The sequence below is a fragment of the Diceros bicornis genome, chromosome 12, assembly GCF_020826845.1.
Source record: "Diceros bicornis minor isolate mBicDic1 chromosome 12, mDicBic1.mat.cur, whole genome shotgun sequence".
NCBI lineage: Eukaryota > Metazoa > Chordata > Mammalia > Perissodactyla > Rhinocerotidae > Diceros > Diceros bicornis.
The window spans coordinates 57,009,635-57,033,845 of record NC_080751.1 but is presented as its reverse complement, the minus strand read 5'-3'; the positions used below and the strand labels follow the sequence as shown (position 1 = coordinate 57,033,845).

General features: G+C 36.9%; 1 protein-coding gene across 17 annotated transcripts in view; it reads right to left on the bottom strand.

Annotated features, from left to right (window-relative positions):
- Positions 1-24,211, bottom strand: part of DTNB (dystrobrevin beta) — a 248,882-nt gene that overhangs the window by 176,247 nt on the left and 48,424 nt on the right. For all 17 annotated transcript variants that reach the window (XM_058551640.1, XM_058551649.1, XM_058551648.1 and 14 more), the window contains 2 exons: positions 13,153-13,238; positions 2,696-2,850 (listed from right to left, as the gene is read on the bottom strand). In XM_058551640.1, coding sequence (XP_058407623.1) covers positions 2,696-2,850; positions 13,153-13,238 — 241 coding nt within the window. The remainder of the gene's footprint in view (positions 1-2,695; positions 2,851-13,152; positions 13,239-24,211) is intronic.

Here is a 24,211-nt window from a genome sequence, read left to right as displayed (position 1 = left end):
TCACATTAAAGAAACACCTATGTAGGAAAACAAACTGCATGGGAAAAGCCCATTTTCAAAAAGAAACCCAAGACTTGTTGAATTTAACTCTTTGTCCAAACAGTCTCATTTCTGGGGTTATCCTATCAGTAGTTTCTATTTCTTTTGAGACTTCTTTTTTATCATCTTTATAGGCCAAGGAAAACTCAGGTTTCCTCTAGACTGAAATAAGCTTCTCTGACTCTTCCAAACTCAGCATGTATCAAAGCACAGATGGAGTTTTTTATAAGAATGTGAAGCAGGTGAAAAGCAACAACCAAGTTGCAAGTTCAAAGGTCTCACAACTATGGCATAAGGTAATTTATAGAATCCTAGATAGCATTCTTAGAATTAACAGAATTTTTTAATATACTTCAACATTGTAAACCGTTTTTCCAATATTAGATTCTCATTATAGTACTCACATTACAATTAAATCAAAGATTACTTTAGGTGTAGAACCCCATGTAGCTGTCATCCACTGGTCAGATGTTCTTCACTCATACTTCTTTGTAGAAATTCCCTTACCCATCCTGACAATACTTTACTTAATAGTAGCATTCCAGAATTTATCAATTTCTAGCCCAACCTCCAGGGAGCATCTTGTGTGAAATGCCACGTGTACGTCATATGCAGGATCACCCCAGAGTACTGTGGGGCAACTATTTGATGTGGTGGTACTCTAAAGAAACAGCAGTAGCAAGACGAGTTCTGAATGAAAAATGTCTGCTGTTTCTCTATCATACTCATCCTCACATATCTCTGTAGGGCACTTTAACACCTGCTGGACACTCCTGTACCAGGATATGTTTGGACAGCCTCATATCATTTGACAATGCATATTCCGGGGGGGAAAGGCAAACTGTATTAGAATAGATTGAAGCACAGAGATATTTTCAATATGCTAAAAGCTGATGTTGCCATTTATGCTGAGAGAAAAAATAAATAATGTAGAGAGGCTAATTTCCACAAAAACAATCAGCCACAGTGTAGACAAATTTGCGAAGAGTATCTCCTCAGAAGTTAGTAAAAATAACTCTCCAGTGTTACAGGTGCCGCCTTTAGTGCTAAAGCTGAGTAATCACTGAACAAATTATAAAATATTGTTTGAAAGTTTGAATTCAGATAAATATGAATTCTGAACTTTAAGTGTAAAAAGGGGTGTATATGTGTTTGTTTTTGGCTCTTTTGTGAAACAAAGTAACACGGGTCAGGACAAGTCCTTTCAGTTTACAAGTCCTTTCAGTTCTCAAACTTTTAAACTTGTTCCTTTTATATTTTAACTTTTTATTTTTAAATAATTTCAGACTTACAGAAAGTTTGTAAGAAGATTACAAAAAAATTCCCATTTACCCTTAACCCAGATTCCTCAAATGTTAACTCTGCAGGAGAGAAGCCCCTTTACCTTTAAATACCTCAAGATTGTATTTCTTAAAACCAAGATATTCTCTTACATAATTTAATACAAACATCAAAATCAGGAAATTAACATTCATTGACAGAACACTGTCATCTAGTCTACAAAATTTATTTAGATTTTTTCAATTATCCCAATAATGTCCTTTATAACAAAAGAAAATCTTGGATCATGAGATGCATTTCATTTTCATATCTCTTTAGACTCCTGTAATCTGAAACAGTTCCTCAGTCTTTTTTTATCTTTCACGACATTGACATTTTTAAAGCGTGCAGGCCAGTTATTTGTCAAAATCCCCTCATTTGGGTTTGTGGGATGCTTCCTCAGGATGAGACTCAGGTTGTGATTTTCTGGCAGAAGTACCACAGTAGTGATATTGGGTACTTCCCAGTGCATCCTACCAGGAGGCAGGGATATCCGTCTGTCCCTTTACTGGCGATAGGGACTTCGATCACCTGGTTAAAGCGGACCTGACAGGTCTACTGTACAGTTTCTATGTTTCCTTTTGTAATTAATAAACGTCTTATTGGGGAGATACTTTCAGACTATGTCAATATCCTACTTCCATTAATTTTTCACTCATTAGTTTTAACACAGATGTTTTTTTCTTAATTTCCCACTTTCCAGAACTTTCTAAGTTTAGCATGAAGCTCCTTTTATCTCATCCCTACCTGAACAAAACAGATGCCATAGCCAGCGTGCACTCTGCTGAGTCCTTTGAGACACAGTTAAGGTCTCAGAAACACATTCACACAACCTCTAGAGCAGGACCACAAAAAGACACCACAAATAAAGGGGAAACAAATCTATCTTTCTTTCATATGAAAATGGCAGTGTACCCTTGAGGGATTCGGAGCTAGTAGCTGAGAACTGTATAGCATTCCTTGTCTTCAGTGCTCAGGAAACAGTGATCCAGTATTGTATAGAGTTTTATACCAAAATTCCTGTATTTCACAGTTTAAAGAACTCATTTAGGACAGTGATATATGTCCAGTAGCAGTAATACAAACACTTAAACATTTTTATTTAAAATTCTAGTAATTTAAATATTTCAAAAGTTATCATTTTTCAGAAGACCCCCAAAAAAGCAAGAATTCTCAGGTGAATTTTTTATCCCCCTGTTTTCCACACTCCTCCCACTTAAAACTCTTTTCCTAAGACCTTATGTTCCTAGACTGGAAGCAATCTGGTAAAATCTGATACAAGTGGAGGGGTGGATGAGTGTTCTTCTAGTCCTAGAGTCTATAAAACTGTCCTTACCTGCTGGGGAAAACAGGTGCGGACTGAGTGCTCTGTGTAACCAAAAGATGGCCCTTCAAAGACAGCTGTTGGGAGCTTCAGAACTTCCTTCAGAAACTGGTCAAACTTGCTAAATATCATTAAGCCATTGGAATCTGACATCTGGGAGAAAACATCTATGAGAACAAAACCAAATAAAGTCAAACTATAAAGAAATACCAACTTTTTATAAATGACTCTATGTCATTTGTATACCAGTCACAAAGTACCATTAAAAAGTATCATAAAGTTATTATGTTCTTTAGTTAATATGTACTCTCCTTCTTATTAACAGTGTGTGGTTACTTCGCTAACCAGGCCTCTCTCTCCCACCCACTTGATATTCTACCTAAACATCAAATCAAATAATCATTCATGTATGTCTACCTACCTACTCTTTTTGAGTGTGCATAAATGAATGATAATTACTTTTTATTTATTTATACCTCACTTTGTTACAAGAATTTGTAGCAGCATATCTTTATCTCTTAGCATTTATATACGTATATATAAGTATATAATACAAATGCATATTTGAGTGCATGAATATATTAGCATATTGGTGATAGGGTATGAAAGAAATTATATTTGTGTACTCTTGTACTAATGATGTAATGTGTATCTGTGAAGGAATAAATTTGAATGAAGTATAGAGCAGGTTTAAAATATTTCACTTAGTGAGTGTAGAATAAAAACAACTCATATAAATTCTTCTATTCCAGGATACTTTTATATTATAAGATCTTATTTTTATACAAAGTCTGACCCAAGCACATGGGAAAGAAGTTTCTAGTAATACTATTTCTTTATCTTCTTGGAGAGTTTCCTGTCTCCAGTTGGCTATTCCTCTCTTCTCATCCATTGTTGGGGAGAAAAACAAAAATAACTAGGAGCTCAAAAACAACATGACAAAGAAATGTGATCTAAGCTTTTTTTCAAACTATTGAGCTTCCTTACAAACAAATCAGTGAGTTAAATATGCAAAGAAAAATCATTTCTTGAGGCCTTTCCAAACATAGCATTTTGAAAAGTCATAGTCTATATATTCATAATGAACAGGTATATTAGAGATATATATGTAATGTACATATATGCTATTCTTTAGGTTCAATTTGGGGAATTTATCCTGAAGCACTAGGCGTAGAAAAAAAAATTTTTAAACATTAATCAAAGAAAGATAAAATGTTAGATTATCAACTCCACAGGGTAACTTTTAAGGCATTAGAAAACAAAAATTATCAAAGGAATGAAAATCTGAGTATATCCTCTCACAATAGCTGCTGGTTTGTAGTAGAAGGAAAAGTATTAAAACCCATGGGGGGCAAGGTTCAATAAGAGGCTAAAAGAAGTATGGTCCTAGTGGAAAGTAAAATCAATTAATTAACAAATACATAATAAGTTCCTACAACGTGGTCCAGCGTGCCAAGCACTCTGCTAGGTGTTCTGAAACACAACAAAATATGATACCGTGTCCTTATCCCCCAAGAAATTTTCAATGTAGCTGGAAAAATAAAGATACATATGAAGCAAAGAAGAATTAAGTGCTAAACTGACTCTAAATAGAACAGAAAGAACAGAGACAAAAAGATATTTGTTAAGCCTCACTATTTACCAGGCACCACAACAGGTAACTACAGCTGAGTCTGCCTGTAGCCATCCAACAGTTACTATCCTCTTCTTCCTTAGCAATAGAACACTAATTTTATTTTGTGCAGCAATGTACCAACTAAGAGATTAAACTTGCAGCCTCCTTTTAGCAAGTTGTGGTCATGTGACTAAGCGCTGGCCAATGAGACTATAAGCAGAAGAGTTGTGAGAGACTTTCAGGAAGGCTGGTTAAAGAAAGCTGACTACCCTTTTTCCCTTATCTCCTTCTTCCTTTTGCTCTCTGGAATGTAGCTATGATGGCTAGAGCTCCAGCAGCCACCTTGGACTATGTGGTAATCTCAATTTTCATGTAGAAGTCATGTATTAGAATGGTAGAAAAGAAAGACAGAGAAAGCCTGGGTCCCAGATGAACATGAAGCTACCTACCAGCCCCGAACTACCTACTCCTGGACTTCTTTTATGTAAGAGAAAAATAAACTTCAACTTTGTTTAAGACACTATTATCCTAGGTCTTTATTTTCATGCAACAATCCCCAAACTAAGTGCTACTATACTTTACAAAACATCACCTCATTTTACTCTCACAAAAAGGCATGTGTGGGTGCACACATGTGCATGCACATAATTATTTAGATTTTATAGATAAGGAAGCTAGCTTAGAAAAGTTAACTTGCTTAAAGTTAAAAAGTAAGTAGCTAAATCAAGATTTAAACTCCCACTTATCCGACTCCAAAGAAATTCCATTACACCACGCCTCTTCAAAATGTAGTTTAGAATAGATAAAAAACACACAGGCAGGAATTGTCAAGAAAGTTCTAAGAGAAAGGAATTTAGAAGCTAGGCCTTGAAAGGTAGTATTTGGAATGATGAGGTGAAAACAGGTTGGGAGTAGGGATTAAGGGGCACGACTCAAGAAGAGGAGGATGAAAGTCTATGACAGGACTTTACAGTGTATCTGTTAGTGGTGGTGAGCAGGAAACAGTGCCCTGAAGAGAAAGGTCTGACTATGAGAGAGTTTATTTTTTTATTATTTTGTGTGTGTGTGAGGAAGATCAGCCCTGAGCTAACATCATGCTAATCCTCCTCTTTTTGCTGAGGAAGACCAGCTCTGAGCTAACATCTATTGCCAATCCTCCTCCTTTCCCACCCCCGAAAGCCCCAGTAGATAGTTGTATGTCATAGTTGCACATCCTTCTAGTTGCTGTATGCGGGACGCGGTCTCAGCATGGCCGGAGAAGCGGTGCAACAGTGTGCGCCCAGGGTCCAAACCTGGGCCGTCAGCAGCGGAGCGTGTGCGCTTAACCACTAAGCCACCGGGCCAGCCCTATGAGAGAGTTTAGATTGAAAAATAAAAAAGATAAAATAAGAAAAAAATCTGTCATGAAGGAAAACTTTGAAAGAGGAAAGCAATTTGGATTTGGCTTAAAAACTCTTAAGTAGGGAAGAAATATTTAGAAAGCTAAGTTTCAAGAAAATTAGACTGTTAATGACCAGCAGAATGAACAAAAAAGGAAGAAGAGGATTGGAGGCATCAGCCAGGAAGCCTTGAATATAACACACAAATGAGGCAGCAAGAGTCAGAACTTCAGTAGTGACAGTGTGGCAGGGCGGGTGTGGGGTGAGGTGAGGGATCAACTCCAAGACATTCCAATGCAGTAAACTGCCGTTGATGGCAAACTGGATTAGGGAATAAAGGAATTTAAAAAATTAGGATTATTCTAAGTTTCTAGCTTGGGAAAACGCTGACAACCCTGACTGAAAGAAATAAATTGAAGATAAAGATACTTAGCTTTGAACCTAACAGTATTTGAACCCGATCAGCACACTTCCAAGTGGACCACCCTGCAGGCAGTTAGAAACAGTACTGGGCCACAGCTCGAGACTGCAGATACAGAGCTCTGAAGACGTTACCAACTATGTGAATAACTGATACCCTTTGAAAGAGAGAAGAGCGTAGTGACTTCATTTTTAAATAGGTGACTGCTATTCTTATAATGAGGAAAACCATCATCCATTAAATCTGAATGACGGCAAAGGGTCGATATGGGATGCAGCCACCACTGCAAGGCGCCCACTACTGGATATCTGTTTTCCCTCTTGCTCACCAACTGAACCCTGGCTGTGTTTAGAATGGCAATGTGCTCCACTTAAAAAATGACCTCCCAGTCTCTGCTGCACATTGTAACTCTGGAGCAGATTTCTGGAAAAGCCTCTGCTTTCCTGAGAGAGGCATCTCTTTCTTCTTTCTGCTTGGAATGAGTACGTGAGGCCTTGCACAGAGCACTCACTTATCATTCTAAGGAGGAAAGCCACATGGTAGGGTAGAAAGACAGGAGGAACCCGCGTCCCTGATGACATCCTTAAGTCCTGGTGCCAACTTTGAACTTACCAGCCTTTGGACTTACTTTTACGTGAGAAAAATAAATCTCAATGTGTTTAAGCCACTGTTGCTCAAGTTTTCTGTTGCCACTCAATGTACTCATAACTGATAAACTAGCAAGTTATTAACTTGTTGCAACTAACTAAATGGTGGAAATATTCAAGACCAGAGATTTTAGCTACCAAGTCCATAAATACATATATGCATTAGCTTCACAATCACAAAAACATATGTGTATACACCCCCACTGACAAATCCACACCTAACTCATTCAGAGTAAGAAAATGGAGTGATTGGGTAGGAAAATGACTAGCCGGCCCCTGAAAAGGTATTATTTTCAATTACACTTAGTTACTGTGTCATCTAATAGATTTAAAGTAGTAAATGTTTTTTTTTTAAAAAACTATAACTTAATGGGGCCCTATTACAATAGTAAGAGAACAAGCAGAAACATGTTTGTCTGTCTGCTTTAATAACAGAAATACTGTTAGACCCCAAAATTGAAGGCATAGTGAAATAACTCATTACTTCTTCAGTTACTAGTTAAAACACTATTTTTTAATAGATTAGGCCTCTCTTATCTATAAGAAAAACACTGAAAAATTACTGCTAATCTTTTTTATCTTAAAGTCTAACAATGAATCTAAGTTACTGTGATTTACTATGTACATATAAAAAGATCTCACCAAAGAAATAAATAAGAGACAATAAAATTTAATAAAAATTAGACTAGTCCTCTAATTAAATCCCTAAACCCTTCCGGCATTAAGGGACTAAATTACTTCCCAGATCACTGGTTAATTTCCCCAGTAATTCTCTTTCTATTTACACACCTCTGAAAGAAGGTATGCTAATTCCCCATTAGTTGTTTCCAGATAAAAATGTAGGCTTTCTCCCTTGTGAAAAACCCAAAATCAAGCCCTTAATGGCATATGTGTACACACTTTAAAAAATATTCTGTCCTTTGTGTAATGGCAAAATAATGCTACTATTCTACTATCATCACATATGTTTCAAATATGTTTTTCTGGTGATAATGACCCTGGTTTTACTCTTGCATCTATTCATCTATCCACTCCTTTCTCATCCCCACATGACCAACCAATCACTGTTGCAAGACAATAGGGCCGTTTACAAAGAGTCAAGTCTATAAATGGAGAGCCGTTTTCTTTTATATGTCAGCTTTCCCTGACAAATGACTCTCATCTCCTGTCATCGTTCTACCAGCTGAGCAACCTAACCCCAGAAACATGTATACACATCATTATGTTTATAAATACCTGTATGTAACTAAATCCAAGTGCATATTTTATTCCCAAACACACAAATATTCCTACATCATTCATTAAGTCAGAGTCAGGCTGGAGCATGGCAGCCAACAGAACAGAAACATAAAGTAATATAAATTATTATTATTATTACAAAGCCATTTTTAAGCTACAATCCAGACAAAACACCTGTTATCATTTTGGTACATTTCTTTCTTTTTCTATGTGCATAATAAATTTTTGTTTAAAATTGTATTACATTTATGCATTTTGATCGGAAACATATTTTTGAAGACATATTCAATCATGTGAGTATCTCAAAACCTAACTGAGCTCTCATTTTTGGACACTAAAGCTGTTTCATGTTTTCATATATTATAAAAAATGTTGCAACAAATATACATAAAACTTGGGGTACACCTCTGATTAATTCTTCAGGATAAACTCAAGAAATAGACTGAGTCAGTGGATATGAATATTTTTACAGCCTTCCTGATACACACTGTTAGACTGTCCTTCAAAATGGTAGCACCAGTTTTATAAAGAATTTAAAAATAAATTGCATGAGTCATCTGCTCCTATCTTTTTATGCAAGAAAGATGGGGTTTACCAAAGAAGATATACAGATGGCCAACAGGCACACGAAAAGATGTTCAAAATCATTAACTATCAGGGAAATGCAAATCAAAACTACAAGGAGATATCACCTCACGTCCGTCAGAATGGCTATAATTAACAAGACAGGAAACAACATGTGTTGGAGAGGATGTGGAGAGAAGGGAACTCACATACACTGCTGGTGGGAGTGCAAACTGGTGCAGCCACTATGGAAAACAGTATGGAGATTCCTCAAGAAATCAAGGATAGAACTACCATATGATCCAGCTATTCCACTGCTGGGTATTTATCCAAAGAACTTGAAAACACCAATGCATAAAGATACATGCACCCCTGTGTTCATTGCAGCATTATTCACAATAGCCAAGACTTGGAAGCAACCTAAGTGCCCATCAAGGGACGAATGGATAAAGAAGATGTGGTATATATACACAATGGAATACTACTCAGCCATAAGAAACGATGAAATCCAGCCATTTGTGACAACATGGATGAACATTGAGGGTATTATGCAAAGTGAAATAAGTCAGAGGGAGAAGGTCAAATACCATATGATTTCCTTCATTAAGTAGTAGATAACAACAACAATAAACAAACACATAGAGACAGAGATTGGATTGGTGGTTACCAGAGGGGAAGGGGGGAGGGAGGAGGGCGAAAGGGATAATTCGGCACATGTGTGTGGTGATGGGTTGTAATTAGTATTTCGGTGGTGAACATGATGTAATCTATGCAGAAATAGAAGTATAATGATGTACACCTGAAATTTATACAATGTTATAAACCAATGTTACTGCAATAAACAAAAAATTTAAAAAAAAAAAAAGAAAGAAAGACGGGGTTTGAATAAGAGACTAAATTTCTTAGAAAACAAACAGCAGAATTAGACACAGTAATTAAATCACATAAATTAACTGACAATTAAGTATGGTTTAATAAATAATGGGCTTTATAGTCTGTAAATTTTGTTCTCTGAGTTACTTTTTGGGTTTCTGACATTGAGTTTTGATCATGCTTATATTACAGTCTGTATTCTGATTATAAATCACTGGTGTTTAGAATCCTACCCTAAGTTAACTTTGAATCTAGAATACAGTCCCTAATGGCCACAATAGTGAACGATTTCTATAAATGAATGTTACCTGGGGACAGAAACTCTCTTGAGAGATCTGAAAAATCTAATTAAGAAATGTTTCAAACTAAAAGCACAAATATTGGTTGTCATTTCAAATGCTATCTTCACACTGAAACAAGCAAACAAAAAATACCAAATAAAAAAGGGGGAGAGGAGAAAATTACAGGAAACAATTCTAAAATAAAAGATAAAAAAGCAGAAAGACAAGAAGAAAAGTAGAAACACTAAGGCATATTCCATAAAGTAGAAAACCTGTTTAAAAGGAACATTAACAGAGGTAACAGCAGAAAGTGGAGTCAGCGGGAGGAAGATGGAGAAACTAAGAACAAAGACAATGGACTAAGTAGGTAGAAGACAGTGAATAAACGATCTGATGTTGCAATGCAGTGTTATACTCTCTCCTGTCTACACTATATTCAGCCACCTCAACCAAGGAGGACATAGCTGAGACCTAGAAAGCCAGGGAAACACGGGCTCTCACAACAGCCAAAACTGCCAATCACAAGAGCTCACGTGCTTCTCTCATAACATACAAGTAATCACTTAAGTCCATATGTTAAATAGAATGCTAAGAAGTTTGGTTATGTTTTCTCTGTCAGTAGCATACTAAAAGTAAACCAGAAGCAAAGAGAGATTTCTAGAGACTGGTACACTGATAACACCAACACATTTAGGGGCCGGCCCGGTGGTGCAAGCAGTTAAGTGCGCGCGCTCCGCTGCAGCGGCCCGGGGTTCGCCAGTTGGGATCCTGGGCGTGCACAAACGCACAGCTTGTCAGGCCATGCTGTGGCGGTGTCCCATATAAAGTGGAGGAAGATGGGCATGGATGTTAGCCCAGGGCCAGTCTTCCTCAGCAAAAAAAGAGGAGGATTGGCAGATGTTAGCAGAGGGCTGATCTTCCTCACAATAAAAAAATAAATAAATAAAAATTAAAAAAAAACACCAACACATTTAGCAGTGATAAAAGACACACACACACACACACACACACACACACACACACACACACACACCCCATCACCACCACTCCCAACACCAAAAAGCTCAAGAACTGAAAAAGCACAGTAGTCTGAAAACTTGAGACAGGACAACCAACCCAGAGCTGCACAATTAGCCATAAATGCATCAGAGAAGGACATCAAGTATGATCAGTGAGCTCTGTTTAAAATGCGACGGACAGACCACATTTAAAGTGATTTTCGCCCTGGATGATTAAAATTAAAAAGTGGAGATAGGCTTCAATACCTGAAAATTTTACTTTTGTTAAATACCTTCTTCTCTAGCCAAGATAATTACGGTACAATAAAAATACTGAAACAGAGCTACAGATGGTAAAGAAACTATAATTTTGAACATGAAGAACATAAAGAAACCATATTTTAAGTCTATCTGAATAATATAAACATGATAATTAGTGACCCAGCATGGCTTGTATCTCATCAATCCATACACGATGTGCCATGACCTGGCATCCTGAGCACAGTGGCACGTCAACATTTGCCTGGGCACGTGTACTTTTGTGACACTTCAATATTGGTCATCTGTGTTCCTCTAAGAAGTTCAAAAGCCACATCAAAAGAAACCTGCTATCACCTGGATTCCTTCCATACTTCACATAGTACTAGAATTTGTACTTTCTCACTAACAGCTACAACAAAAAATTGCAGTAATTTCAGTACTCAATCGACAATTATATCTGGCAAAATTCTGGCACTTACTATATGGCAGGTACCAACTCTATGTAAATAGAGAAGATTTAATCATAGAAACATAAAGACTCCAGAGTCATTTAGAATGTGCAGTTATATAATCGATTTTCTATTTTTCAACCAGTTTCTCCAGTACTAATAAAGATGGCAATGTATGTTCTCTACCTGGTATCATCATCATTAAAAAACAGACAAAATCCCAACTTTCTTTTTCTTTGTGTTTGAATGAAATATAATTTCATCCATATTACATTATCTTCCTCAGAAAAAACCACGCTAGAATTAAGAAAATATTAACAAATTTTAGACCAAAAGAGTAATATTTTGAGACACCATGTGAAAAAAAACTCAGAAGAATATTTAAATAAAACTATAATTTTTACTACCAAAATTTTGCTTTATACTGCAGCTGATTTTGAAATGAAGATAAACCAGATAACAGTGGATCAAACATATTATCTAAAATCTTTCTTTAGAATATCTAAATCTATATCTAGTGAGACATCTAGCTTTCCAACTTTCAATGTCATGGTAACATGTAAGAAAAAGCACAGAAAACAAATGCACCTTTGAAGAATCTTGCCCAAAGGCTTGTACTTGAATCTGATCAAGGCTTTACATCTTTCAATTAAAAGAAAAAATGTAGGGCACAGAGGAACACCATGGGGATATAATGATCAAAATCCAGTCTACGAGAAATGCTACAGGTAGATGGCCCAGTTTCTTCAACAAATCAATTCAGAGGGTATCTCAACACTTCATTAAAACCCACAGCTTCAGTCTCACCTCCCTGCAACCTGCCAGAGGTCCTTACTTTAAGGGTACTTGTATTATGGCACTCTGATCCTTTCACCGTATCCCACGTGTGACTCCCGTTACAGGACTAGCATAACGGAGTGCAACAAAGTAGCTTAGAGAGGGCTCTGAAGCTAGACAGCCTGAGCTGAAATCCCAGCGTCACCCCGTCAGCTAACTTATCCATAAAATGGAGAATATACCACCTGCTGCTCAAAGACATTTCAACAATTCAGTGAGAAAATAGACGTAAAGCACCTCACACAACGCTTGACATATCATAGACTAACTATCAAATGAGTGAATAAATGGAAACCATGAGCAGAAAAATTAAACAATTATAAATGTCATCTCCTTTGATTTCATCTAACCACCTTCTTATAGTACCTAGTGAAGAGTAAAATGCAGTAATAAAAAAATTAAGGAATGATAACTGGCTACCAATTTCTAAATAACTGAGCTTGACTCTGAGGCACTAAGGAACAGTTTAATCACAGAGATATCAGCTGATGAAGAATGGAGTTATTAAGAAAAGGGCTAAATTTGACCAAACCTGGTAAAAGTAACCAAATTTATTTTCTAACTAAAAGTGATCAACATAATTATTTTCAAGCATAACTTTTAGTAATATGAAAACATTTTTAAAAGAATGTTTTAAATATCAACATTACTATTCTGAATCTCTTCGGTTTTCTTGCTTTAAACTAAAAAGACACTAACAACAAATTAATTTAACCAACTTTTCCTTCTGAACAGTAGGTGGCATAGCTTACATACTCTGAGCCAGTTGCTGCAAAGTGAGTGATGTGGTAAAAAACAATAAAGTTCAATATAGCATCATCTAAAATTCTGAAAAAATTCATTTAAAACTGTTTGAAAGTCCTAATTTTAAAATAAAATCTTTCAAATAATATGAAAATACTTACATCTCAATTTGTCCAGCATTTTTCCACCACACATGGTTGCTAACATAGCTTTAACTGAAAATACCGTCAACTTGCCTCGGCCCTCACTGCAAAATAAATTATATTAGAAATAATTGCTATCTGGAACCACAAAAGCAATCAAATGTATCACTAAACATTGGGCAACCAGTAATTTGATTCCTACCCTTATATGTTACAATATTACCACATTTAGAAACCTTGGACTTTTGTCCTTTGTAGAGTTATTCAGGCTTCATCTATGCTAGGTGAACAGTGCTAAAACTAACCTGAATTATTTGGAAATGAGTTTAGAAACATTCTGTAAAGCAATTTCTACTGGCTGTGTAGGCAGAAGCCAAATGGATGAACCAGAAGTAAATTTCCTATCAACTTAGCCCATTAAACCCACACCTGAGGTGTTTTTAAGTATTCAAAATTGAGGCATCACCTGGTTTGAATAATAATTCAGAAATGTGTCTTTCCATCAGGATGCTACAACAGTTTACTGTTATGTACTAAATCAACAGGGTGCACAATGCTATAAAGATTTTACAGTACATTCATCTTTGTTTTTACCATGACAACTTTTATGTTACTATGTGTTTATTCTACAAAGCTCAATCATATCTGTCTCAGATGTTCCCATGCCACCACCGTGAGAAAGGTGAAGGGAAAGAGATAGATACTAATTTCTTTTTCAGAAACTGGAAAGACGAAATGTAGAAGAACATAAATGAATTACCCAAAGTAATACTGCACACCACCAGCAGAGCCAAGACAATATCAGCAAGGCCCCCTGACACATCCACTACTCCATCCATTCAACTCTGCCCCGGTTTCACAGCAGATGAAAACTTCACTAACTGTTTTTTTTTTTAAGTCATCACATGTAAATTAACAATAGGCTTTCGTGTTAATTTTATAAAGCTTATGCTTACAAAGTTTCATAGTAACAGAGTAAAATTCCTTTGCAATAATGAGAACTACATCATCTTGGTTTTGAAAAGCAAGTGTCATACGATTTATTTTTACTAACGGTCCTAATAGAGTTCTCCAATTTTCCAAAACTTCTTTGTATACAGTAAGATCACACCTGAAAAAAGGCAAATGGCCTATAAGCCAGAAGGTTCTCAGTGAAAACATCACCAGGATATATCAATGTTTGTTACGTCTGATTTCTAACTACATCTTATTAAGTTTATTTATAAGATAAAATAGAAATCCCTGCAATTACCTAAAATTAGGATGGCGTTTTAAAAATATATAGTTCTTCAGAAATACAGACACCAGTCCACATCTTATACAGCACCTGGCAATATAAAGACTATTCCTATGTCAAATATTCATAGCATCATATGAGCAACATGAATGGCTATAAAGAGCATCAACTAGGTTAGAAGGAATGGATTTCTAAGACTGACACAGAACTTTTACAGTGCACATTTCTTTTTGGTCACCAACCATCCAAATGCAGAGTCTGCACTTAAGCACACCCTCATTATGAGACAACTACACTTCTCACTACCAAAGTACAAAGAAAGAAAACAAAAACCCAGATATTTGCTTTCCCATCTTTCCTTGAAACTAAGATATGGCACGTAACACGAACTCCACGGACAAGATGCAGCTACTCTAGACTTCCACGAGAAAACAATTCACTTTCTAAAAGTAGGAACTCCAAAGAATCCACCTGGTGAGGATGGTAGCACTAAGGGCAGTCACATGCAGGGTCCTGAGGCAACAGGGATACAGATTCCTGTGGCAGCACCCACAGCCCAGCATCACTGGTATTTGGGGCACTGGCAGCAATATCTGTGCCCAGACAGGTGGCAGAGGTGCTTTGAGACCAGTTCTGTGGTACACTTTGAGCTTCGTTCTTGGCGGTGTGGTCTTCAAGCATACTTTCCCAACCCTCCCAGAGAGTCTGTGGGGCATACGTATTCCTTTAATAAATTGGCCAGAGATGGTTTCTATTGCTTACAACTAAGAACGCTGATGGATGCAGCTTGTATCCCAAAGTCAAGCGGCCCAGAGAGATGAAGCAATAAAAGAAAACATTCCTGACGTCAGAGAGTGAGCATGCCTGATGATCAGCAGAGCAGGAACGAGGAGGAAGTGCTCCCCAACAGCAGAGTTGAGCCTTGCTGCACAGCTAAGGACATTTTTTAAGGTAAACTTGCTCAAAATATTTTTTGCAGACATAGATTTCATGATGCAAGAATATCCAGGAAATTCCACAGGGGAAAGTACAAATTAATCTTAGAAGAGATTTCCATAAAAATCAGGATCATTTCACGTATTTTTCTGTAGGTGTTTTCTATTTCTCGATAAAAACTGTTTAAAAATGAATCCTAGGAAAGACAGAGTTAGCATTACTGGACAAGGCTAATGGTTTAAGGGGGACATGACGAAGCGGAAACCTACAGGTTAAAAGACACTTAAGATATATAAACTGCAAAGCATAATACTTTCCATAACAAAATGCGTAAAAAGAATAAAAACATTAAAAATACCAAGGCCCGAGCCGGCCCCGTGGCTTAGTGGTTAAGTGCGCGCGTTCCGCTGCTGGCGGCCCAGGTTCAGATCCCGGGCGCGCACCGACGCACCGCTTCTCCAGCCATGCTGAGGCTGTGTCCCACATACAGCAACTAGAAGGATGTGCAACTATGACGTACAACTATCTACTGGGGCTTTGGGGGGAAAATAAATAAATAAATAAAATTAAAAAAAAAAAAAAACTACCAAGGCCCAGGACCCATCCTTAGATGTCCATTAATAGAATACTGGCTATTTATGCTACCATAAAAAAGAATAAAAAAGAATATGTGAAAGATAAAGAATTATATCCAAGATAAATACTTAGTATATATATATAAAAAAAAGCAAGGCATGGAACAAAGTAACTGCTAGAATGCGATCTAGTAATTATGTCAAAAAAGAGAGAGTAAAAATAATATTCTCATATATTTGCTTGTATATGTATAAAGTATCTGTGAGAGGATATTGAAAAATAGCACTGGTGCCTCCAGGGTGGAAACTAGGCAGCCGAAGGAAAGCAATGAACGGGGGGGGGGGGCACTCTTCACTTTATAAATATTAAATATGTTTATACTAGAAAAGAAGGTTTTGAAGTGAATAATCTAAGCTTCCAACTTAAGACACTAGAAAAAGAACAGCAAATTAAACCCAAAACAAGCAAAAGGAAAAAATATGAGTAAGAGCAGAAATCAATGAAATTGCAAACAGAAAAACAATACAGAAAATTAATGAAACCAAAAGCTGCTTCTTCGAATAAACCAATAATACTGATAAATCCCTAGTCAAACTGACTAAGAAAAAAAGAGAGAAGGTACAAATTACCAATATCAAGAATGAAAGAAAGGATATCACCACAGGTTCTATAGACCTTACAGAAATAACAAGAAAATATTATTAAAAACTTTATGTCCATAAATTTGACAACGTGGATGACCTGAAGAGATACTACTCTTTGAAAAACACAGACTATTAGAGCTCACTCAGGAAGAAACAGACAAGTGAATAGGCCCATTTCTATTACAGAAATTGAATCTGTGTTTTAAGCCTTTCAAATAAGAAAACTTCTCATTCAGAGAGCTATACTGGTGAATTCTAAACATTTAAAGAAGAAATATTTGCATTTCTACACTAACTCTTCCAGGGAATAAAAAAAGAGAGAATATTTTCCAATTCTTTTACGAGGCCAGCTTTAATACAAAAAACATAAAAATACATTACAGCAAAAGAAAACAAGTCAGTATCCCTCATGACCACAGACACAAAAAACCTTCAACAAAATGTGAGCAAATCACACATAGCAATACATAAAAAGGATAAAAATCACAACCCAGTGGGCTTTATCCCAGGAATGAACACTGGTTTGACATTTGAAAATTAATCAATATAATTCACCATATTAACAGACTAAAAGAGAAAAGCCACATGATCATCCGAATAGATGCAGGTGACAAAATTCAACATCCATTCCTGATAAACACTTTCAGAAAACTAGGAAAAGAAGGGAACTTCCTCAATCTGATAATGGGCATCTTAAAAGCAATAATAATTACAACAGCTAACATCATACTCGATGAAAGACTGCTCTCGCCTAAGATGAAGAACAAGTCAAGGATGACTGCTCTCACCACTAGTGTCAACGTCACACTGGAGAACACGGCTGGTGCAATGAGGCAAGAAAAAGGAATACAAGGCATACAGATTGAAAATGAAAAAACTGTGTCTACTCCAGACAATACGATCTTCTGTGTAGAATATCCCAAAGAACCTACAAAAAAATCTACAGAACCTACCAGAAACACTATAATACTGGACTTGAGCAAGGTTGCAGAATACAATGTCAACATAGAAAATTCAATTTTATTTCTATAAACTAGCAAAAGATAAATGGAAATACAATAACACCAAAAACATGAAAACATAGATTAAAAAATTGTTTTAAAAACATACATTCAAGATATGTAGGCTGAAAACTACAAAATACGGATGCAAGAAATCAAAGATGACGTAAATAGAGAGAGACACCACATTCAAAATGAAAAACTCAATATTGTTAAAAGGTCAGTTATCCCTAAATTGATCAGAATCCTGTTATGATTCAATGCAACTCCAATCAAATTCACAATAGGATATTTTTCTAGAAATCAACAAGATGATTCTTTGTGTATCCTTAGAGTTGTAAACCCATACAAATCTCAATGAAGTAGGAGAACAGAATAAAGACACTATGCAGATGCCTAAATCCCACCCTGTAAAAGTTCCTCATGTTACTTTAATATGCATCCAGAACTGAGAATTACCAACATAGAACTCTGAATGCAATATTTAGACTTTAGCTATTATTTAAAAGAGAATGATAAATCAAAGGATGTAATAAAAGATCAAAGACAATTAATCATATCGTGTTTGCATAACTCTTTCTGGCTCCAAATCCCACGTTCTTCCTTCAAAGAGACCAAATAATATCTATTCCTTGCTGCAGAGAAGAAACTGATGCCATCTATGCAAACATACAGGAGAGTGTGGAAGAGCCCAGCATACTGGCAAGAGAGCCAGGTCACACTTTCAATCCTGTTCTTGAAGAAAGATTAACTCACAGTAGTCATCAGTAAACACCATACAACAAGTCTTAATGCGTACCAAGACATCTTTATTTCTAAAAAACATTATAATAGTTAACACAACGCTTTTTCGTAATCTTCGAAGTGCTTTAGAAACTAATATTTACAACACTTTGCATCCCTTACTCAAAATTTCTTTAACTCAACTCTGTTGCAAATAATAGTCCTAGATTCGGAAAGTCTTATACTCAAATACAGGATAACAGATACACTTCTCGATTGACCTGGATCAGCACTAAAACATCTGTATCCTTTTCCACTCATTAGGATTATTACTAGTCTCAGCAGTTGATCTCAGATCAAGTAGTCTCTAGATGCATTAACAGAATAATGCATTAACTCCTCAACAATTATTATCAGTAATGTGTGGTCCCTCAACTCATCATCTCTCAAGTCTACTTTCCAACCATTTTTCCTATTCACAACAGCGCCACAGCAATCTCCACACACATTCTCCCACCCAAAAAACCATGGATCTTCTCTCCTCTCTGCCTGTATGCTCTCTGGGGTGTGCAAGTGTGTGTGTGCTTAACACTGCAAGCTTTCTTGAGGGTGAAGGGATACCCATCTAAGTGTCAATGTGTACCTCAACAGGATAAAGGGAATATGTACGTAAGGCTGAGGGTGTTTTTTTGTTTTTGTTTTTTACGAGGAAGATCAGCCCTGAGCTAACATCCATGCCAATCCTCCTCTTTTTGCTGAGGAAGAGTGGCCCTGGGCTAACATCCATGCCTATCTTCCTCCACTGTATATGGGACACCGCCACAGCATGGCCTGACAAGCGGTGCATCAGTACGCGCCCAGGACCCAAACCTGGGCCGCCAGCAGCGGAGCACGCGCACTTAACTGTTACACCACGGGGCCGGCCCCCCTGAGGGTGTTTTAAGTACTGGTAAAGGAGAGGGATCTGAGATTAAGCATCATAGTAAATGTGAGCAGGATGAATTTGCAGACAGGAGAGATTTGGGAATGACACTTAGTGAGCTCTTATGTTTAAGAATGTGTTTATAAGTATGTAAGCGTGCATCCTGAGAATTGGGGAGAGGACTCAGGTCTTAATGATCAACTAATCGTCCCCATTTATAATGCTTACAGTCATTTACAACTTTAGGTTCACAGTTTCCACTATCAAAAGGTTTATTCACCCTTCTAAATGAAACATTAATGTAAACAAATTAATAAGTGGTATATTTAAAGATACTTATAAGTACTTATTAAAGGTACTTATATACAAATCTAAGTATAACTTAGCATAAAGAAATAATCATCCACTAAAATTAGTGAAGGGGTATTCTCACAATTCTTCCTGAAATCATGTTATTTATATTTTTCACTTCAAAAAGAAAAACACTTAGCTCTCTCCTCTCAACTATCTGCTTTGTAGGGGAAACTTCAGCATTTACTCCTTTGCTCTGAATGCTTTTCTTGGCATTGAAATCCCTCGGCCGAACTACAACTTCCCGTGACAGCCCCCAAACAAAACAAAGGGAAAGTGCCACTCTTACTTTCCAAATGTTTCATTAGAAACAATGTTTCTCCTGCATTTACCCTCCACAATTAGAGGCAGTAGAGAGAAACTGCAGTCACTTAGCAACCTAATACCCTATTCTTTATCTAACTGATTCTTTTTTCTTGGAAAATTCTTTTTTTTTTTTTTTTTTGGTGAGGAAGATTAGCCCTGAGCTAACATCCGACGCCAATCCTCCTCTTTTTGCCGAGGAAGATTGGCCCTGGGATAACATCCTTGCCTGTCTTCCTCTACTATATATGGGACACCACCACAGCATGGCTTGATGAGCAGTGCATTGGTCCGCACCCGGGATCCAAACCTGCGAACCCCGAGCACCAAAGCTGAGTACGTGAACTTAACCACTATGCCATGCAGCCGGCCCTGGAAAAACTCATTCTTGATCCTTCCCACCAGACATCTGAATTTAATCCATATACACTGGTCAAGTTGCATTTAAAACTGAATATTCAGCTGCCCCTGGCCATGGCATATATAACTTCACCAACGTCCATGTCTTCAGTACTTCTGATGTAAAGTCCAAATTCATACCAGAATCAACTCTCTTTAAATGAGATTTGGAAAAGATATTTAACTTGGTTTCATCAAAAAAATGTGAGTCACTTAAAATCTGGCCTATGATAGCTGCAGAGTTGATATTTAAGATGTAACACCATTAACAGTGAGTATGAACCCCCACATAAGATTCCAAAATGAAAGGATAAACAGGTAATATCTGTTGAGGATGACAGGAGAGAGGAAACTTGTTATTTTAACCCCACCCAAATAGAATCTCTCCAGGGAGCACCCTCCCTCAATAAAAAACAAAATGAGTCTCTTTCTCAGACTGCTCTGCATGATTCATTTCCATAGACCTATCATTTTACAGTCTGACAATAAACCGTGCACTTGACTTCTAAAAAGAGTTCCTATTATCCAACACAGAGAAAACACTGTGATTAGCTAAGCAGACAGTGAGTCACCCTGAATAGACACTGTTATGCTTTAACATGCAGGTACCATCAGAAGCCTCTGCAATCCTCACCTGTGCCCCTGATGGGAATTTGCTCATTTCAGTCTAGTAAAGTCTCAAATTCTGCCTATTTTTTGATATTTAAAGTAACCTAATCTAAATGATGTTTATAGCTTTGCACTATCTAATAAAAGCTTGCTATTCAAATTAACGCTTTTGAGAACAAGACAACAGGGAACATTTTTTACTTAAGAAAACAAGCTGTTTCTACATCTTTAGCAAATAATTGTAGATGCGGCCAACCATAAATTAGTACTTCTCACATGAAATAAACTTCTATTTTAGAAACACTATTACCAGTCCAATTATTGCATGTAGCTAAAAGTAATAAAAGCATTTCTCTATGATTTTCAAAACTTATATTTTTCCAATTAATCTTAATTTACAAAACTTCACAGTGAATGGATCATGCAATAATCAACTGCAATCAAGAATCCATTTGGCAAATGTCAAATAGCTTAATCAAGTAAAGTCAATTTAGAATATTATTCAATTTTATCTCAGAATGCCTGCTAATTTTCATTTCAACCTAACAAATATTTCTTAAGAATGCAGGGTTGTATTTATTGAGGAATCAAAGAAATAGAAGGTAGAATCTCTGTTCTCAAGAACTTTCGACCTTATTTGTACATTTATGAAGCAGTTCGAAGCATTATATAATGCAAAGTCAAAATAATGATACAGACAAGTACCATAGGTCATCAAAGGGATGAAAACAGGGTTGGTAATAATAAGGAAGGCTACAGAGTAGGTAAAAACTTGAGCGTGGTTGAGAGGGGAGGAACAGACAGGAGAGCAACCAACATGCATGGAAGAAGAAATGGGCACATCATGTTGGAAAAATTAACAAGTGCCTCAAGTAGTTTAATTAGAGGTTGGTGTGAGCAGGGAATCAAGGACTGACACCATTAGACCTAACTGAGGAACACGAACTTCATTCAAAAACCACAGAGAGGGGCCAGCCCGGTTGCATAGTGGTTAAGTTCACATGCTCTGCTTTGGCAGCCCGGGGTTCAGATCCCTGGCACGGACCTACACACAGCTCATCAAGCCATGCTATGGTGGCGACCCACATACAAAATAGAGGAAGACTCAAGGACAATCTTCCTCAAGCAAAAAGAGGAAGACTGGCAACAGATGTTAGCACAGGCCAATCTTCCTCACAAAAAAAAAAACAAAACACAGAGTCTTTGAAGGTTTCTGAGGTGGGAAGTTACTCAATGAAAATAGTGTCTTAATCAGATTAATTTGGAGCTAAGTATAGAATGGACTGGGGAAGTCTCTGTTATTACCTCTCCCCTCACTTTCAGAGAAAAACAAAGGCAAGGAAAAAGCAACACATTCAGAAAAAGTATTGCTCTTGTGGGGGCCAGCATGGTGGCGCAAGCGGTTAAGTGCGCACGCTCCGCTGCGGCGGCCCGGGGTTCGCCGGTTCAGATCCCGGGCGCGCACCGTTGCACCGCTTGTCGAGCCATGCTGTGGCGGCGTCCCATATAACGTAGAGGAAGATGGGCATAGATGTTAGCCCAGGGCCAGTCTTCCTCAGCAAAAAGAGGAGGATTGGCAGATGCTAGCTCAGGGCCGATCTTCCTCACAAAAAAAAAAAATAGTATTACTCTTGCCCTCTCTTTAAAAAAAAAAAAACTTATAAAAAGGAAATAATAAGGCCAAAATAATAAGCAAAAAATTTTTTTTTCTGAAATATTAACTAATGATCAAACTCTTTGCATATATCCTGAAATTAAGAAGATTCCTCTTTGAAAATTAACACAGACGCATGACTTATCTTGGGAGAAAAGAAAGGCTACAAGGTAACAAGTAATGGGAAGAGTGGTAAGTGAACGTCAAGCGCACTCCTTTCTGCGCCCTGATTAACTCTGCCACCAAGCACCTAGACACTGGGGCTGGGTGAAGGGGTTTTGGTGGCATCCTATCACACACCACATCACAACATCCCCACAACAACAGCACCCAGCAGGGCAGGGGATGCGGTGCAGGTAGGTGGGCTCCACCCCCCTCTTCACCAGAGCAGCTGCTTTTCTCTGTTTTGCACTAGGTTTCCCCTTGGGATTTCACCTTTTTAAAACACTGACAACCCCCAGTTCATTCTCCACCATGCCCTGGAAATTTCCTAAAAGAGCTATGATCAGATCCTCATAAGAGTTAAACGTGCTGCGATTGAGGGCATCACAAACTTCCCAGTCAGCACTCCTTCTCTCCCATTTTTATTGGGTTGACTTGTTTCTTATCATCTTGAATCCATCTAAGAACAAGAAGCGATATTAGTAAATACTGTACATAAATACATGAAATGTTTGTGCCTCCCAGGAAATTATAGTTTTGTTTAAAAATCGCTAATGAGGAAGACTGTAACCTAATATTACCTTTTTTTCAGCAATGTGCATTCCATAATATGCTAGCTGAGCATATTCAGAATTTAAAGAATACATTTCCTTTTATTTAAAATACACTAGTTTTTTTTTTTTTTTGCTCTTTTTTTACATTGTTTTGTTTTTAGTATTCAGTATTAAGATGAAACTATGGAAACTTTTAAGTCTATCCAAATTAAACTGCTAAAAAAAGATCTAAAAATAGTTCTTAGCCATATTTCCAAACTACTCAGGAATTTTTTCATATAAATCCATCATAAACTAGATATATAAAAGTCTTTACCCTAAAGGAATCTTTAGATTGTTCAAATTAGCGAGAGTGTTTTCTACTGTTATTTTAGATGGTAAACAATAACCCGGGGCCTTTCATTGATATGTTCAATATTAATATATTTTGAAGATTTTATCCAAACCTAGTTTCATTCGATATATGATTTTTTTATAGGTTTGTTCCATTTAAGATGGAATTTCATTATATCTCCGAAGCAACACTTTTGGCAAAGTCCACAGACTCATTTACAAAACAAATATTGATTAAAAAATAACAGGAAAAAGAAGCTTCAGTAGTCAGATAAAGTATAAAGGGCATTTCTCAGAAACTCATTACAGAACATTTTTCTCAAGAACACAGGGAGTGGAAAACATAGAATACAATAACCATCCAAGAAGAATGGATTAAAATTTCAGGATCAAAATATGAAAAGTTTAGAGCAGCAATTCAAAATGAGATTTCTTCTAAAGAAGTAAGTCTTTTGTCAGAAATCACTACAGCCCAATCAATAGCTGGCACCAGGCCTGCCCCAACAGCAGCAAGATTACAAATAGAGACCCACAAACATATATATCTAAATATTAAAGTTATTAATAAAGCTAACAGATTCCTAATTAAATACGTCCCATCTTTGTACCTTGACTATTATATCTTCATAATGGCCTGGAAAGCCAAATTCAAATTTAGAACTTGGAGACACTT